The sequence below is a fragment of the Dipodomys spectabilis genome, unplaced genomic scaffold (assembly GCF_019054845.1).
Source record: "Dipodomys spectabilis isolate Male_0828 unplaced genomic scaffold, ASM1905484v1 ptg000132l, whole genome shotgun sequence".
In the NCBI taxonomy this organism is placed as follows: domain Eukaryota; kingdom Metazoa; phylum Chordata; class Mammalia; order Rodentia; family Heteromyidae; genus Dipodomys; species Dipodomys spectabilis.
The window spans coordinates 6,238,665-6,258,312 of NW_024870809.1; the positions used below are offsets into that span (position 1 = coordinate 6,238,665).

The 19,648-nt window shown below is 37.7% G+C and overlaps 1 protein-coding gene across 5 annotated transcripts in view; it reads left to right on the forward strand.

The window, feature by feature from the left end:
• The first annotated feature begins 2,609 nt into the window (after window positions 1–2,609).
• Rbm41 (RNA binding motif protein 41) overlaps window positions 2,610–19,648 on the forward strand; it is a 50,329-nt gene continuing 33,290 nt past the window's right edge. For 3 of the 5 annotated variants that reach the window (XM_042690091.1, XM_042690093.1, XM_042690095.1), the window contains exons 1-5: window positions 2,610–2,674; window positions 5,998–6,114; window positions 7,512–7,704; window positions 8,061–8,265; window positions 9,985–10,056. In XM_042690091.1, coding sequence (XP_042546025.1) covers window positions 2,667–2,674; window positions 5,998–6,114; window positions 7,512–7,704; window positions 8,061–8,265; window positions 9,985–10,056 — 595 coding nt within the window. In that variant the 5' untranslated portion in view covers window positions 2,610–2,666. The remainder of the gene's footprint in view (window positions 2,675–5,997; window positions 6,115–7,511; window positions 7,705–8,060; window positions 8,266–9,984; window positions 10,057–19,648) is intronic. The other 2 variants (XM_042690092.1, XM_042690094.1) reach the window with 1 other exon arrangement.

Below are 19,648 nucleotides of genomic sequence, written 5' to 3' on the forward strand. Positions count from 1 at the left end.
TTCATTTCTTTGTGTGCATATCATAAACTTCTATATGTATATGATAAACTTTAGATCTAATACCATATCTTCAATCTGCCAGAAGTTCTGAGAAGGAGTACAAAATATTACTTTTTGTTTCTTGTTGCCCCATAGCTGCTTTTTGGTCTTTTGCTTAACTTGAACATGGGCAATACAAGGGCGTTTAAATAAGTCTAAACCTACTGGAGAGCCTTGGAATATTTATTCAAATAAACAACCTATTCTTCTGAAATACTACCCCTACTTTATATATGAGAAATCTAACTCAAACTAGATACCTCTAGAATCTCACATACTCGAGTAACTTACAAAAACAGTACACATGGGTCACCTCAAAAGCCCTGCTATACTTTCATGTCAATAACTATGAACTAAGATTTAAATCCAAGTAGTGCAAACCCCAACCCCACATTTTTTTTTTGTTTCCTTGTGTTATAAGAAGGGTTTTCTTTAATTAAAAAAGAATCCCCTAGGGGGCGAGAGTCATGTATGTGGTTAATAATTCAGAGGGAAGCTCGGTTTAGTGATGCATACCTGTAATCCCAGCAAGTGGGAAGCTGAGGCAAGAGGATCACAGAAAGAATTTTAGGCTAGCCTAAAATACATAGGGATACATAGGGAGACCTTGTTTTAAAACAACAGCAACAAACTATTGAAGGGGGACAAATATCACATCGGAGTTTTTTTCCTTCCCTTTTCCCTCAGCTCTGAAGTTCCCCCAAAGATATTTTGTGTCTATGTAAGTAAACACATTTCACCTTTTTACACAGAAGCATGCTATACATAGTTTTGAACCTTGCTAATACAATAGGTATACTCTGAACTTTATAGGAACACACTGAGGACTTTGCCTCCTTTTAATTGTTACTTTTTCATTGAATGCCTGTCATTTCTTGGATATTAAAGTTAAAACCAACATTTTGCTATAAGGAGTGTTGCAAGGAATAATAACGTGTATAGATGAATATTTATTGTATCGATGTTCCTATTAATAGATTAATTGCTGCTTTAAAGGAATGTGCATGTACATTTCAGTTGAATCCTCAAATTAACTCCCAGTAGAGCTTCCAATTTATATTCCTACTATTAATATATTGGGAGTGCCTATATCCCCACAATCTGAAGAAAACAAATACGTTATATTTTTATATCTTCCATCTGCTAGGTGAAAATATATAATTTTATCGTACTTTTTAAAAATAAACTTAATTTTTAGAACAGCTTTAACGTTACATAGAAGTTGTATACTACAGTATTGATTCTTCCCACTCACTTGCCCTTAAAGGCATGACCCACCCTCCTAGTCTTATACCTTACCTTTTGGGAGAGAGGAGTTTATGCCTCTTGCACTCTTTGTAATTTCTTTCTCAAGGCTGATACTCTACCACTTGAACCACACCTACAGCCAATTTTTTTTTCTTTTTTCTTTTTTTATTTATTTTTTATTGTGAAAATACTGTACAGAGGAGTTACAATTACATGGGCAAGATAATGAGTACATTTCTTATCAAGCATTGTAGCCTCCTCCTTTGTTTCCCCTTCCCATCTCTTCCCATCCTCCCCCCCCACCCCCACCCCCACCCCCAACCAATCCTCCCCGCCCCTCCCAAACCCCCCCCCCCCCCCCCGGGCCAAATTTTTTGTGGTTAATTAGGAAGGGAGCCTCAATGATTTTTCTGTCTTGGCTAGCTTCCAACCTCTACCCTTCAGATCTGAGCCTCCTGAGTAGCTAAGATTATATAGGTGTGACTAACTACCGGAGCCTTGTACCTCACTCTTGAATAAGCATTTTTCCAATAAGACATTCAAAGGCCTGGAATACATATACATTTTTACTAAATTGGGAGAGTTCAGAACTATGTTACAGGTGGAAGATATCCATTAGTGCAATCATGGCTAGAAGGCAGAAACACAGTATTAGTTTGACAGGAAACAGCAGATAGATCAGATAAGCCGAAAGAAAGGCAGTGTTAGATTTTTGAAAAAAATTAATACTGGTTGCAGGATTACAATGGTGATCCAGGAAATGGAAACAAGAGATTTTTTATTTTGGGGAAAAAAAAGATTACGATGGTGACTCCTAGTCTTGAGTCTGTATGAAAATTTTCTTTTTTTTTTTTCTTCCCGGCCGATACTATGGCTTGAACTCTCTCTCTTCTTCTTTTTTTTTTTTTTTTGGTCGGTCGTGGGGCTTGTGGGCGCTGTCCCAGTGCTCTTCAGTTCAAGGCCAGCGCTCAACCTGTTGAGCCATAGCGCCACTTCCGGTTTTCTGGTAGTTAACTGGAGATAAGCGTCTCCCAGACTTTCCTGCCCAGGCTGGCTTTGAACAGCAATCTTCAGATCTCAGCCTCCTGAGTAGCTAGGATTATAGGCGTGAGCCACCGGCGCCCAGCTTTTGGCTTGAACTCTTAAGCTCACGTTTATGAAGAAAATGCTCTATCACGTGAGCCAAATCCATTTCTTAGGCGAGATTCTTAATTCACTATTTAAATCAAAATGCTTCCTGCTTGTATGCAGCTCTCTGCTACTACAATTCCCAGAATCCCACGCGTTACCACAGTACCCTTGGAGTTTGCCGCGCAGAACTCTGGGACTTGAGGTCCGCGGCCTAGTCATGCGAGCTAGAGCTAGGGGCCTGTGGAAACATGAAGAGGTAAGGGCCTGTCTGCCTTTTAGGCAGCACAGGGAGCTCTGTTTAACCTTTTACCTTGAAAATGGCTTTTATTTCTGTCTTGAATCTGTCATATTCTTGGGGGGGGGGTAGTTTCGTTTTAGCGGAAAGACAAAGGAGAATGGCGGGGGAGGGAGCTAGGCCTGGTGGGTGAAGTTGTGGACAGGCAGTGACCAAGGCGGATTCCTGAGGGACGCCGTGGCGGCGGAAGCCCACGGAGCCGACAATGAGGCACGGCTTCTTTTCGTTTCGGGAAAAAGACAAGTAGGCCCAACGCTGACCGTACCCAGAGAGGTTCCTCCCGGCCCTCTCCACCTGAGTCTCATCCTTGAAGTGGGGTGCGGGGCCGGCGCATTTATTTGCGTACTTTGTGACTTAAAAGAGGACTTAGTGGGACCACGAAACCATGTATCGCTTTCAAATTTCAATGAAGAAAACAAAGCTTATTACAAACTGGAAAGGAAAGCACAAAATTTGCTCCCTGTATTTTCACAGGAAAAGAAAGACAATACTGGCAGCAGTTCCCCCTGCTGGTCCCATGGTGTTTGCACCTAGATGCTTATTGTTGAGAACTAGAGCCTCACGATGATAGATGGGTCCTTTAAAAGGGTCCTCATCATATTAGATTTGTCTTCACTATTCCAGAAAATTATCGTTTTGGAATAGTGCGGTGAATTTAAAATATTTTCACCTACACTCTCAAGTTACTTGGACCTCTTTTTGTTTTTTTTTTAAGCGGTTCTGATTTTCCCTGCCTGGAAATAACCTTTAACATAAGAATGATCTATCTTATATATGAAAAATAAAGCACATAATGTATATATAGCCAAAAGAATAATTATAAATGTTTGAATACGTCACAACCTTAAGAAATAAAATTATCATTCATACCTTAATGCTTCTGTCTCCTCCCATATTGCTTCTTCCCCCTCCCACCTGAGATAACCACTATCCGGGCTTTTGTCTTATTCTCCTGCTTAGTTTTTTTAAACATAATTTTATTGTTATTAGTAAAGTGTGGTACAGGAGGATTACCATTTCATATCATATAATGAATACATTTCTCTTTTTGGACAGTGTCATCTCATCCTTCACTTTCCTTCAGTTTCTCCCTACCATCTCTGCCCACAAGTTACATAGGTCATTTCCCACATAGCATATACTGAATGGGAGGGTTGCATTTGTTACAGTTTTTTTCTGAAATAGATTTTCCAAATATGACTTAATTCCTGAACAAAATTTTTCTAGTTTTATCCATTTTCTATTTTATACAAATGAGCAAGATTGTATGACTTTTTCTTTACCTGCTTTTTTTCATAGTATTTAGGCAATATTTTATGTAGATGAAATGTTATTTGTAAAATCTATCACATACAATCAACAATCTTATTGGTTTTAATCATTTACATGTCTTAATAATTCTTAAGCTAAACATTTAAGTGTTATAATGACATTTTTTTTTTTTTGTCGTTTGTGGGGCTTGAACTCTGGGCTTGGGCGCTGTCCCTCAGCTCTTCAGCTCAAGGCGAGCGCTCTACCTCTTGAGCTACAGCACCACTTCCAGTTTTCTAGTGGTTTATTGGAAATAAGAGTATCCCAGACGTTCCTGCCCGGGCTGGCTTTGAACTGTGATCCTCAGCTCTCAGCCTCCTGAGTAGCTAGGATTACAGGTGTGAGCCACCGGCGCCAGGATATAGTGACATTTCTTTAGTGTGTATGTGTGTTTGTGTGTGTGTGTGTGTGTGTGTGTGTGTGTGTGTGTGTGTCCCCGGATATAATGACATTTCTTTAGTGTGTGTGTGTGTGTGTGTGTGTGTGTGTGTGTGTCCGGATATAATGACATTTTTTTAGTGTGTGTGTGTGTGTGTGTGTGTTTGTCACATGTGCGAGTATGGGTATGCTGGTCCTTTGACTTAAACTCAGGGCCTGGCTCTATCCCTGAGCTTTTTTGCTCAATACTAGCACTTTACCACTTCAGCCACAGCTCCACTTCTGGCTTTTTAGGTAGGTTAGTGGAGATGAGTCTCATGGACTTTTCCTTGCCCAGGTTGGCTTTGAACCACAATCCTCAGATATCAGCCTCCTGAGTAGATAGAATTACAATGAGCTCCCAGCTCCCAATATGGTATTTCTTTTTGAGATTTGTGTGTGTTGATGAATTTAGCTATGGTTTATTCACCCGAAACATTGAATGTTGCCAGGCACAAGTGGGTCACTGCCTGAAATCCTAGCTACTCAAGAGGCTGACATCTAAGTATTACATTTCAAAGCCAGTCAGGGCAGGAAAGTCCATTAAATTCTTATCTCCAGTTAACTGTCAAAAAAACCCCAGAAGTAGAGTTGTAGCTCAGGCGATAAAATGCTAGTCTTGAGCAAACGAAGCTCAGGAATAGAGCCCAGTCCCTGAGTTCAAGCCTCAGGACCAGCACCAAAAAAAGAAAAAAATATATATATAATTCATTCATATTCTGTCTCTCCTCCCCCTAGGCACATACATAGAATAGTACCATGTATATCTCTCCTCCCTAAATAGATTACAAACTTCTTAAAGATAAGAGATTCTTGTTTTGAGTATCTTTGATTTCCAACACTATCTAGCATAATGCCTTCTGTATAAGTATTTGTAGAATGAAAAAATATGTACCACATTTTTAATTCACTTATCGATTGTAGGACATCTGACCCATTTCTATAACATGGCTTTTGTGAGTAGTGTAGCAATGAATATGAATGTGCAAGTGTATTTACCATATCCTGACTTAATAATGTTCTGGGTACATGCCCAAGAGTGGTATGGCTGGATCATAGGAAAGTTCTATGTTTATATTTTTGAGGACCTTCCAAACCACTACCCAGCTAGTACTAGTTTATATTCCTGCCATCAGTGCAATAGGGTTCCTTTTCCCTCACATCCCCACCAGCATTTGTTGTTCGAATTCTTGATGTTGGCCAATCTAACTGGAGTGAGATGGAATTTCAAAGTTGTTTTGGTTTGCATTTTCTTTATGGCCAGGTATGTAGAACATTTCCTCATGTGTTTGTCATCCTTACTTCTAAGAAGTCTCTCTTTAGGTCTTTTGCCTATTTAGTGATTGGTTTATCAGGCATTTTTTTGGGTGGAGGGGTAATTTCTTAAGTTCCTTGTACATTTTGGGTATTAGGCCTGTTGAATGAATAATAAAGACCAGTGAGTTATTAACGAAGGGTTTTGGAATGAATGGGGTCATTAATGTTGAGTAATATATGTAAGGAATATTATTTTGAGACACTTTTACTTTCCATATCTATTCTTGTATCTACTCCAGGATAAACAGCTGTATGAAGAGTGATGAACAAGTCCTGGAAGAGCTGGAAACAGAAGGAGAGAGGCAGCTGAAAAGCCTCCTTCAACATCAGCTTGACACCTCTGTCTCCATTGAGGAGTAAGTGACAGACCACTCTATTTTGAGGAGAGTGATAGTGGTACTGGGGTTTGAAATTAGAGCCTCATGCTGCTAGGGAGATGTTGTACCTCTTGAGCCATTCAGCCAGCCCGTTTTAACATTGGCTGTTTTCACTTTATGCCATGGCCAGCCTGGACTGCAGTCCTCATACTTGTGCTTCCCTTTGTCTCTGTTATGACAAGCCCTTGCTTGTCACTGCTTCCCTTGTTGGTTGGGATAGCAAGTGTATGCCACTGTACCCAGCCATTGGTTGAGGTGGAGCCTCAAGAACTTTTATGCCTAGGCTAGACTCAAACTGTGATCTTCTGATTTCTGCCTCCCAAGTAGTTAGGATTATAGGCTTGAGCCACCACACTCAACTGACAGACCCTCTTAAAGCCTGGATAGAACACTCTGCCACTTTCTTTGGAAGGCTTTTACATGTTAACCACGGTTTTACTTCTATGTGTCTTCCTCTAGGAAGTTTCTTATATCCCATCACCTGGGCCAAGGACCTTTCTTTCTTTTTTTTTCCTTCGGTCATGAGGCTTGAACTCTGGGCCTGAGCGCTCTCCCTGAGTTCTTCAGCTCAAGGCTAGTGCTTTACCACTTGAGTCACAGCACCACTTCCAGTTTTCTGGTGATTAATTGAAGAGTCTCAGTTTTCCTTCCCTGGCTGGCTCTGAACCGTGATCCTCAGATCTCAGCCTCCTGAGTAGCTAGGATTACAAGCATGAGCCACTGGCATCTGCTTCCAAGGACCTTTCTTATATACCTTCAATTTTCTACAGTATAGCATTCATAACTCAGTATTGTCATAGCTTGTTTATTTGCCTCTCTTATACTTTCCAATGTTCTTTCACGAAAGCAAGAGATATTTTAATCTCTTCTTTAACTATTAAACCCTCAAAATATGGCAAAGTGATACATAGTAAGTACTCAGTATATATTTGTTAATTTTTATTATTATTATTTTTTGTTGGTCATGGGGCTTGAACTCAGGGCCTAGGCATTGTCCCTGAGGTTTTTTGCTCAAAGCGCATTCTCTCACCTTGAGCCACAGCACCATTTCCACTTTTTCTGGTGATTAATTGGAGATAAGAGTCTCATGGCTTTTTCTTCCTAGGCTGGTTTTGAACTGTGATCCTCAGATCTCAGCTTCTTGAGTAGCTAGGATAATAGGCATGAGCCACCTGTACCAGGAATATTTATGTTAGTTATTAGTCCCAGATGAAGGAACTATTGATAGAATTCTATTTTGTTGCAGTGGTACATCAACTTAGAAATAGAATATGAGAAAGAAATGAATGAGTGTCACTGTGCCTGCTATAATACTAAACCCCCATTGCTATGAATCCTGATGACCATATGTTATTTCCCCCTTGCTTGTTTTGCAGATGTGTCTCCAAGAAAGAGAGCTTTGCTCCTGGCACCATGTACAAGCCCTTTGGCAAGGAAGCAGCTGGGACTATGACTTTGTCCCAGTTCCAGACACTACATGAAAAGGACCAAGAAACTGCTTCTCTCAGGGAACTAGGGCTTAGTGAAACAGAAATCTTGATCTGGAAGAGCCATGTTTCAGGTGAAAAGGTGAGTGGGGTATTTTTTTTTTCCTAGAGAATAAAGAACATTATCTTTTTGACATTGCAAATATTTTTGTTTTTAATTCTCACGAAACTGAGCTTTGTACTGAGTCTTCTAGACATTTATGAAAGAGTAGCTGTTTATTCACTTTTTTTTTTTTAAGGTCCAAGATGGGCCTAAAACTCAGTACCTGATGCTTTCCTTCATTCGATATCAACTGAGCCATGCTTCCAACCCCTATATGTTCACTGTAAATGTTTTCAGTTTCTGAGCCTTGGCAATCTTTCTTACTTGAGGCATCAAAGCATCACTTTAAGGCAATGTCTTCTAAGATATGCACCATCTCCTTTCTCTGGTTTCAGAAGAAAAGGCTAAGGGCAACTCCAGAAGCAATACAGAATCGCCTCCAAGATATTGAAGAAAGGATCTCAGAGCGTCAACGCATCCTTTGCCTGCCACAAAGGTTTTCAAAAAGCAAACAACTGACCCGACGAGAAATGGAAATAGAAAAGTCTTTATTTCAGGGAGCTGATCGACACTCCTTCCTTAAGGCTCTTTATTACCAAGGTATGTGATCCTCACTGATTTTGCTATCTTCTTTTATTGAGAGAAAGATTTAATATTAAGGCATTAGATATAGAGAATTAGTGAAGGGACTGGGAGAAAGACAAGCTATTACTATTCCTAAGGAATGTAGAGTTCCACAAGACAGACAAAATGTGTGCAGTAACTTGCATGACAGCATAGAAATTATTATAGTGATTTGAGTCACGTGCTGGGGGAGCACAGAACATATAGCTTCTGAATTTAGTTGGGGGAAGTTGGAAGAAGTTGAAATTCGTTGTGTTTTGATGAATCAACAGATATTTATCAGGTAAAGGGGAAAGGACATTACAGATAGTGAAAAGGAACAGGACTGAAAGGGCATGGTGTATATAGGGAATAAGAAGTTCAATGTGGCAAGGGTATGAGGTGTGTAGAGAGTGATGGGCTGATACTGATATGGGAGGTGAGGCTAGGTTGTGAATGGTTTATAAATTAGAACAAAATATATACAAACATAAAATGTGTCTTTGTCAGAAAGATTTAAATAGATCACTTTTAGTAGGAATGGTGGAAGGTGTACAGAAGTTTAAGAATGGTTCCTGACTTTGTTCCAAGTATAGTCTGGTTGGAGATATATACACAAAACTTTTAGTAATACTAGATAAGGTTTCTAAGTGCTATTTCTCGGAAGTTCAGAGTTTTATTGATGTGGCTAAAAAAGGCCTGTCAGAGGAAATAAAATTCCAGTGTCCTTTGAATACTGCCTACTTAGACTGGGAATGGCATTTCAAGTGTTAGTGTAAACACTATCAATGGTTTGGGGGAATTAAACTTGGAAATGTAACAGAGTTGTAGACGTCATTTGGTTGATAGTAAAAAGCAGTTAGACTTTCAATTAATGAATTTGAACAGGAAAATTGTTGAACTAGGAGTTACATGATACAAATTATATTTGAAAATGATTAATGTGACAGCCAATAAATAGGAATAGACAAAAGAAACAGAACATGGTGAGGAGCTTCATATTCATTTAGACATAAAGATCTAGACCACACTGATGACAGTGAGATTGAAAGGGTTTGGTTATAAGAGATACTACAAATGAAGAATTGATGTAACTTGTTGACAGAGAATGAAGGAAGAGGGTCAGGGAAGAGGAATGTGTCATAGATAACCAGACGTTTCAAGGCTATCAGACATAATAATTGGCAAAATTTAAGAAATTATTTATGGGAAAATTTTGAGGAAGTATTTATTTGAGTTGGTTGAGCGTGGCAGTTAGAAATAAGCCCTGGGGAGAAGAGAGGTCAGAGCTAGGTATGTGGCATTGAAAATCATCTCTGCTTAGATGATACTTTAAAGTCATGAGAAAGACCAAATGATTTGTTAGAAATAGACCATAGATGTGGCAGAGTGATGGTGAAGGAATGAGTGAACAAATGAGTGGCCTTTTATGGATAGTTATTATGGCATGCTAAATATGAACATGGGCTCTGAAGGCAGACTTCCAAGGAGATCTGGCTCCCCCACCTACTAGCTGAGCAAGTATTTCTCTATAGTTAAGTTTCTTCATCTGTAAAATGAAAATATTAATAGTAGCTATAGTATAAAATTGTTAAGGGCTAAGTGAAGTAATACATGAAAATCACTTTAAATACTGCCTGCTATTGGGGTGGGGGTTGGGGGGGCGTACGAAACTGTTCTGTTTCAAACCTTTGAACTCCTTTTAAACCTTCACAGCACACCACAAAAAGACAAGTGCAGACAAGTACATGACCTCAATGAAGAGGAAGATAAAATTAGGCACAAAAGGCAAGTCGAGAGTTTTCTTAAAGTGTTAGATTTAGGAATGTTACCTAGGATCCCATAATGCTGAGTTGAACATTATGTCATTCCCTATTCAATATATGAAAATAGTTATAGGAATGATCCAGCTAGAAGCTATCTTGATCTGAAATATTAGAGAAATTAGTTTTTTTTAAATGTAATGCTTTTATAATTAGTGTGATTTTTATCTCTGTGCTTTTAAGTTATTGTACCAAACTTAAATTGACCTTACTCATTTCATTATATCTTATGTCACAAATAATTCTGTATATTTTTTATCAGTTAAGTATAACTATTGATGATGATGATGGTGATATAATAGCTAACATTTTATTTTTGAAATGCACTTATAATAACATTGCATGGGGCTAGGTGTTGGTTTGTTTTTTTTTTTTTGCCATACAGTTCTGTGAGTTGTCTATCATGTAGATTCATATAACCACCATCATAATCAGTAGAAAGAAGTGCACCATCACTCTGAAAAACTCCCTCATACTATCTCACTAGAGTCACTCCTACCCCCTCCCATAAATCCTGAAAATCACTGATCTGTTCTTCATCATTTTAGATTTATCTTTTAGGAACTGTCATTTAATGGAATCACACAATGTATAATCTTTAGGTCTGGCTACTTTCATTCAACATAATGCCTTTGAAACTCATTCAAGTTATTTGCATCAATAGTTCATTCACTTGTGAAGTCAACATTTCGTTGTATGGGTGTTCCATCATTTCCCATTTGACCATTGAAGTATAATTTGGCTTGTTTCCAGGTTATGAATAATATTGATATGAACATTCCTGTACAGGTTTCTGTGTGAACATAAGTTTTTATTTCTCTAAGGTAAATGTCAAGTGGGATTACTGGGTCATATGGTAAGTGTACATTTAACTTTATATGAAACTGCCAAACCATTTTTAGAGTGGCTGTACCATTTTGCATTCTCACCAACAATGTATGAGAGTTTCACCTGTTGTATTTTCTTTGTCAGCACTTGGTATCATCAGTATTTCTTTTGATTGTTGTGACAGGTATGAAGTGGTACCTCATTGTTCTTTTAATTTGCGTTCCCTTAATGTCTATTGATGTTAAATATCTTTTCATGTGCTTATTTGCCATCCTTATATACTTTATGCTAAAGTGTGCATTCAAAACTTTGGCCATTTTATCTCTGGGTTGTTTATTTCTTTCCTGATGACTTATAAGATTTCTTTATATATATATATATATGGATATAGATATATATTATAAACACAATACTCTGGTGAATATGTAGTTTATAATATTTTTTCCAGTTATAGCTTATCTTTTCATTTTCTTAATAGTATCTTCTCTAGAGAAAAAACTTTGTTGTTATTGCGTAGAATAAACATAAAATTTAACATGTTAAGTATTTTTAAGCATATACTTCTAAAGATAAAGGTGCTCACTTTGTTTTGCAACAATTATCATCATCTAGCTCCAAAACCTTTTAACTGAACCCACTGAACACTACATACTCATTTCCCTCTCCCCCACCTTCTGGCAACCATCAGTCTAATTTCTGTCTATGAATTAAACTACTCTATGTACCTCATATAAACAGAATCATGTACTATTTGTCCTTTGATAACTGGGTTTTGTTATTGTTTCAGTTTTTTCAAGATAAGGTCTCATTATATAGCCCAGACTGGCCTGAAACTCTGTATAGCAGGCTGGCCTTGCACTCATCATTTTCTTGCCTCAGCCTCCACATACTAAGATTATAGGTATGCACTACCCTTCAAGGTTCACTGATAAAATGTGTCAGAATTTGCGGCTGGAAATTAGCTTAGTGGTAGATTGCTTGCCTAGCATGCATGAAGCCCTGGGTTCAATTCCTCAGTACCACATAAACAGAAAAACCCAAAAGTAGCTCTGTGGTTTGAGTGGTAGAGTGCTAGCCTTGAAAAAGCTCAGGGACAGTGCCCAAGCCCTGAGTTCAAGCCCCAGAACTGGCCAAAAAATGTCAAAATTTATTTACTTTTCAAAGCTAAATAATTTTTGCATTGTGTGTATATACCACCTTTTAATTTGTATGGATTAATTGTATGAAGGGATTTTGTCTTGATATTTCCATAGCTTATCACTTTAAAAAATTTGCCAGTGGACAGTTTGGTTGTTCTGATGATTTAGCTATTGGGATTAATGTATCTGTGAACATGAATATACAGATATGTCTATTTTCAATTGTTTTTTGTATAGATATCTAGAAGTACAATCATATGATAATCTACACTTATTTTTTTTTTTTTTTGGTTGGTCGTGGGACTTGAACTCTGGGCTGAGCGCTATCCTGAACTCTTCAGCTCAAGGCGAGCTCTACCACTTGAGCCACTGTGCCACTTCTGGTTTTCTGGTGGTTAATTAGAGATAAGAGTTTCACAGACTTTCCTGCCTGGGCTGGCTTTGAACCGTGATCCTCAGATCTCAGCCTCTGAGTAGCTAGGATTACAGGCATGAGCAACCCGTGCCCAGCTATACTTAATTCTTTATGGACAACCACATATTCTTTCCATAGAGACTGCCATTTTACACTCCTACCAGCAATGTACAAAAATTTCAGTTTCTTCATACTGAGTAACATTTGTTTTCTAGGTTTTTTTTTAAAATTTTTTTAATTTAATTTAATTTTTTTTTGTCAACATACTGTACAGAGGGGTTACAATTACATGGGCAGGATAATTCGTACATTTCTTATCAAGCATTGCAACCTCCTCCTTTGTTTACCCTTCACATCCCTTCCCTACCTCCCCCCTGTTTTCTAGGGTTTTTTTCCCTTCTCTTGCTCTTGATATTAGCCACCTCAATAGGAATGAAGTTGTCATTATAGTTTTGGTCTAAATTTCCTTAATAACTAGTGTATATACTTTTGGACTACTTTTATATTTTCTTTGGAGAAATGTCTGTTCAAATGTCTTTGCTTATTTTAAAATGGCTTGCTTGTTTATTTTCATTGAGTTACAGTTCTGTGTATATTCTAGATATTTATCTTTTATCAGATACAGGATTTGCAAATATTTCCTCCTTTTCTGTGGGTTGCCTTTTTGCTTTTTTGATAGTTTCCTTTGATGAAAAAAGTTTTTATGAAGTCCAGTTTGTTTATTTTATCTTTTGATTTTTGCTTTTGATGACATATCCAGGAAATCATTGCCAAATCTACTATCATAAAACTTTATCCCATGTTATCTTCTGAGCTCTTAGAGTTTTTGCTTTGTTGTTTAGGTTGTTGATCTATTTTGAATTTATATTTGCATGTGACATAAGTTAAAGATCAAATTTCATGTTTTGCTTATTGATATCGTTTTCCCAGTGCCGTTTTTTTTTGAAAAGATTTCCTTTTTCACACTGAATGATCTTGGTACTCTATTCAGAAATGATTTGATCATATGAATGGGAGTTCACTTCTGTGCTCTCCTACTCTACTGGTATATCTATCTTTATGACAGTGCCACAGAGTCTTAATTATTGTAAGTTTGTAGTAAGTTTTGAAAGGAAGCATGAGACTTGGAATAGTTTTCATTGATTTTCTTTTTCAGCATTGTTTGGTTATTTGAGTGGGTCCCATGAAATTGCATGGGAATTTTTGGGTAGATTTTTCTATTTGTGCAAAATTATCATTGAGATTTCTGTAGTTAGTGCATTAAGTCTTTTGATAGCTTTGAGTAATACAGACATCTTAACAATACTAAATTTTTTAGTGCATGACCATGGGATACCTTTCTGTTATATAGTCTTATTTACTTTTGCAATGTTTTGTAGTTTTCAGTGGATACATCTTCCACTATAGAACATTTACACTGCCTTTTATTTTAGTAGTTAACTTTAGTAGTTAATTTTACGACTGTTGTCTCTTATGTGGATCTGAATTAGTATGTCCATTTATGTTAGCCTAAAAGATTCCTTTTAGTTTTTCTTACAGTGTAGGTCCTTCAGTGATGAATGCCCTCTAATTTTTTATTTACTTCAATTTTGAAGTATAGGGGATTTTTCCTAGCATTTTATTAACATCCATTAATTGTACAGGATTATGGCTTTGATTGTGACATATGATTATAATATACTTCAATCAGGATCATCCTCTTGTTACCTTCTCTTCTTTCTCTGAAATTTGGTTTTGATGGATATAAACTTTTAGTTCACAATCTTTTTCTTTCAGTATATTGGATATGTTATTTTATTGTCTTCAGGCTTCCATGGTTTCTGGTAAGTCAACTGTTAGTCTTGTTGAGGACCCTTTTCTTTCCTTAATCAGTTTTCTTTGTCATATTACAGTTTTGGAAAGTAAAAGCACCCACCCCCAGAAGACCACATATGCAGTTTATTGCCAGCCGAGGCCAACAAGGCCTGCTGGCCTGCTGGGAGAGGGAAAAATGGTACCCATCGTTTGTTGAGAGTCAAATTTATAGTCAGGGGGCTAGGGGTAAAACATTGCCCCCAGAAGTGAAGTAGGAGGAATGGCCAGGGCTAAAGGCCAGTTTCAGTTAGGCGTGGCCAGATCAACTGGTTTTGTGGGAGCCGCTGAGGACCTGAGATGGAGGGCATGCTAACAGAAAATTATCAGCCATTATCTCTAAATATAATCTGGTCATTTTTTTCATTCTTCTAACTTTTCTTTTATGTATATGTTGGTATCCCAGAGGTTTATGAGCTTCTACAGTTCTCTGAGGCTCTGTTAATTTTTCTATATACTTATTTTCTTCCCCATAGAATTGGTTAATCTCCTTAGAGTAAGCATATCTTCATGTTTGATCATTTGTTTCTTCTGCCAACTCAAATCTTTTGAGTCCTCTTAGTGAAAATTTCATTTTATTTTACTTTTCAACTCCATAATTTCTAATAGATTTGTTGTTTCAATTTCTTTCAAATTTTTATTCTTTGGTGGTATTAGGGTTTGAACACAGGACCTTGAGCTTGCTAAGCAAGTGTTCTACTGTTGGAGCCTTTTTGCCACCAGTATCTTTTGTATAGTTCATTTTTCAGATAGGTCTTACTTTATGTCCAGGCTATCCTGGACTACAACCTCCTATTGAGGATGATAGGCATAAAACAATGCATCCAGCCATTGAGCCCCATCCCAAGCCTTGGGTAACAGTTGTGCACCATAACACACAGCCATTGGTTGAGATGGAGTCTCATAGATTTTTATGCCTGGCTGGCCTTGAACTATGATCTTTTTAAAACTTAACAAAGATAATTTTATTTCATAGAATTTTATTTTGCCAACATAGTATCTTATCTCTGCTTCCTAAGTTGGGATCACAGGTTTGATTCACTGTTTCTGGCTTTTCTAATTATTTTATTACCTATTCTATAAGACACTCTGAAACTTAGTTCCTTATGTGTATGTGTGTGTGCGCATGCGCGCGTGCCAGTTCTGGGGTTTGAACTCAGGGCCTGGGTGCTGTCCCTGAAGGTGTGTGTGTGTGTGTGTGTGTGTGTGTGTGTGTGTGTGTGTGTGTCAAGGCTATCACTTGAGTGCTGTCCCTGAAGGTGTGTGTGTGTGTGTGTGTGTGTGTGTGTGTGTGTGTGAAGGCTATCACTTGAGTGCTGTCCCTGAAGGTGTGTGTGTGTGTGTGTGTGTGTGTGTGTGTGTGTGTGTGTGTGTGTGTGAAGGCTATCACTTGAGTGCTGTCCCTGAAGGTGTGTGTGTGTGAATGTGTGTGTCTGTGTGTGTGTCTGTGTGTCTGTGTGTGTGTGAAGGCTGTCACTTGAGTGCTGTCCCTGAAGGTGTGTGTGTGTGTGTGTGTGTGTGTGTGTGTGTGTCCCAATTTTTGGTGGCTAATCAGAGATAAGAATCTTATAGACTTTCCTGCCTGGTCTGGCCTCAAACTATAATTCCTAAATATCTAGGACTAAAGGTGTGAGCCATCAGCCATAGTTTAGTTGTTTGAGGAATTTTAAAGTTTTGTCTAGTAAGCCCAACATGCTTCCTTAGGACAGATTGTGTTGACTTTCTTGTTCTGTATATGTACCATACTTCCTTCTTTGTTTTCAGCATCTTGTATTGTTTGCTACAAATTGGACATTTTAAATAATATAATGTGATAATTCTAAAAATCAATTCACCACTGTCCTATGGCTTTGTCGTTAAATGACATTCCTAGAAGAATTTTGTAAATTCTCTGTGTTCAGTTAGTGTAATAGTCTGCTAACAATTAGAGGGACTTTTTCTTAAATGGCTTGAATCAAAAACTCTACCAGTTTTTGCTGAGACTCTGTTTCTATTTATGTTGGGATACTCTTTCAATATTCAGGCCAGCAGTTTATTACTCAGTCCTAGCCTTCACTTTCTCCTTATCCAGAGCCTCAATTCCAGCCACAGGTGAGATATTAGGGTCTTCTGCGGCTTTAACTTTCCTGGGCACTCACACAGCATAGTACATATTCATTACCTTTTTATTTTATTTTATTTTATTTATTTTTTGGTCTGAGACCTGGACTCAAGCTTGGTATCTGACACTTTTCGCTCATTAGCTAGTGCTCTACCAACTGAACCACACCTCCAATTCCTGTTCATTACCTTCTCCATTGTCACAAATAAGTCTGAACTATTCAAAGCCTCTATGGAAATCTCATTCCCTGTTTTTAAGGGGTTTTTTTTTTGTTTCAAGTCATTAGTGTTACCTGTTAATAGTGTCTGAAACAGCTGTACTGTTACAGAATCTGTACTGTTTCATTTTGACAAATACCCTAGTGATGGACTATTTTCACAAAGTGTGGTATGAGGCAGGTCAAAGACAATCACTCATAATGTAGCTTTCCATTGAGGTGCCAGGAATGTCAAATAGTAAAAATTCTCTGAGGATGAGGTCGTTGTGTTCTTAAACAGTACTGTCCCTTTGGTTTCAGCTATACTGCTATACTATAGTCGCAGTGTTGTTGTTTTTCAAGACTATTGTAAAGCTGAAGGGAGGGAGATGAAATTATGGAAATTGCATTATTAGAAACATTACTTGTCTTACTGAATTTTTCTTGAAAACTGCTTGTTTTGTTGCAACTTTAGTTTATTTCCAGACTTAGAAAAAATGTAATTTAGACAAATTTTGCTGTTGTACTTTTTGCTTTTATGGAAAAGCAAACTTTCAGAGGTCTTTTCTTGAATATTCCCTAATTGAATTTTGTCCATTATTTTACCACTATCCTATCTATATTTGGGAAAAAATGAGTTTTTTGTAGATTCTAATTAGGTCACTTTCACTATTAAGTTTTCATTTATTCCACACCATAAAACTTTCTCCTAAGTGTATAATTCAATGATTTGTAGTAAATTTATGAAATCCATCAAATATAACTGTAGTCTAGTTTTAGAACATTTCTATCACGTCAAATATTTCTCTCAGTTCCCATTTCTCAGTCTAGGCAGCCACTAATCTACTATCTAATCCCTATGGATTTGCCTATTTTGGAGATTTTATATAAATGAATCATATATGTGGTGTTCTCTGACTTGGTATAATGTTTTTATTACGTCTAGAACATTATGTCTAGAACTAGTACTTTTCCAGGTTCCCTGAGGGATTCTGGGTGTGTGCTGAAAACATCTTCAGTACTTAACCATGAAGTTTACATATCCATTTTAGCTTCCATTTCCTGCTTACACAAATCCTCACAGTTAGTCAAAAATGAGTTCATAGAGCCTTTTTAGATCTTTCCTTTGCATGCACAAGCCTTAGCATGTTGATAGATATAATGTATGTCTGCGGCTGTCTAGATTACCAGAAATATGCTGGAGCTTTTTAGAACCCTCTCTGGACACCTCATTCCCCAGATTTTGCCTTTCTAAGCTTTTTGATTAACCTAGATTTTCCCTTTGACCTGCCACCTCAGGTAGTTATGAAACTCAACAACAGCCTTTCATTCATTTTTGACAGCCTTGGGAAAAGGGCTGTTTGTACTTGGTAAACTTGGAATCTGGTCAAATAGAGAGAGTATTTGCTTGTGAGATTTTCCTAGAGATCACCAGACGGATCATGTAATGACGATTCTCTAGGAATTGTGCTTTGAAGGGCAGTAGTCCCATTTCCCCTCTCTAGTGGCTGTCTTTACTGCTAGTTTGTTTTGTTTTGAGATTATTGGTTTTTAAGGTTCTTGCTGACCTGGAAGAAAAGAATGGAATTAGAGCAAGTTAAGACACTACAAAATGCATCATTCTTCCTATTCTTCAGCTATTTTTCTTGAAAACATAATCCTCAATTGTTGCAAACTTTTGGTTATTTTCTAGAGTTCTGAAAATTGGTTCTGACAGGTTTTTTTGGTTTTGTTTGTTTGGTTGGGTTTTTGTTTGTTTGTTTGTTTTTAGCGTTAAGACGAGTTTTATTGAGAGAGAAAAGAAAGCAGAACTCCTGCAAGCCAAGGGTCTCAGAAAGACTGAACCTGAAATGTGTTATTTTTTGTTTATGCTAGTCCTGGGGCTTGAACTCAGGGCCTAGCCACTACCCCTGAGCCTTTTCAGTCCAGGCTATCACTCTACTGCTTGAGCCACAGCTCCATTTCCAGCTTTTTAGTGGTTAATTGAAGATAAGAGTATCACAGACTTCTCTGCTGGGACTGGGTTTGAACTGTGATCCTCAGATCTCAACCTCCTGGGTTTTGACAGTGTTTTGTTTTGTTTTGTTTTTGATTTTGTTGGTCGTGGGGCTTGAACTGTGGGCCTAGGCTCTGTCCCTGAACTCTTCAACTCAAGGTGAACACTCTACTACTAGAGCCACAGCGCCACTTCTGGTTTCCTGGTGGTTAATTGGAGATAGTCCCATGGACTTTTCCTGTCCAGGCTGGCTTTGAACTGTGATCCTCAGATCTCAAACTCCTAAGTAGCTAAGATTACAGGTGTGAGCCACCGTTGCCCAGCTCTGACAATTTTTTAAACCAATTTTCTCGTTGCATTTTTCAGAAACCTGTTCTGTATTATCTTAGATCCGTATTATTTTTCCCATTCTACTAAACTATTTCCTTTTTTTCACATTTCTTTTTAGCATCAATCAGTTATACAAGGGAATTTCATTTTCATATGACCATATATGTATACAGTATACCTTGATCAGTGTCACCCCTCCCTCTCTCTCCTTCCCAAACCAATCTAAACATTTTTGTTAGATTTTCACACAAATGCCTAATGTATTTTGAGCAAATTCACCCTCTAGCATCCTCTCCATTCCCTTTCCCCTGTCATTATCATCTCCACCCTGTCCAGACCTATTTTATGTTCTGGTCATTTTGTAAATGCCTATTCATTGATCAAAGGATTTTCAGCATGTCATTTCACACATGCATATAGAATATTTTAATCAAATTGACCCTTATTCTCACTTTCTCCATTCCTACAACCCATTATTATTCAGCAGCTTTCAGTGAGTTTAGTTTTGCCATTTTTATTCACAGATGTAATGTGTTTTGATTATTGTTCACCCTGTTAACATTCTCTTTTCCATTACCTCTAATCCCCTCAAATAGTCCCATTATTACAGATAAGTTTTCTGTGTATATATGTTTCTAAAAGTACATATGTATCCTTTATACCATTACATATGTTCCAATTTCAAGCAGCAAGAATTTTTT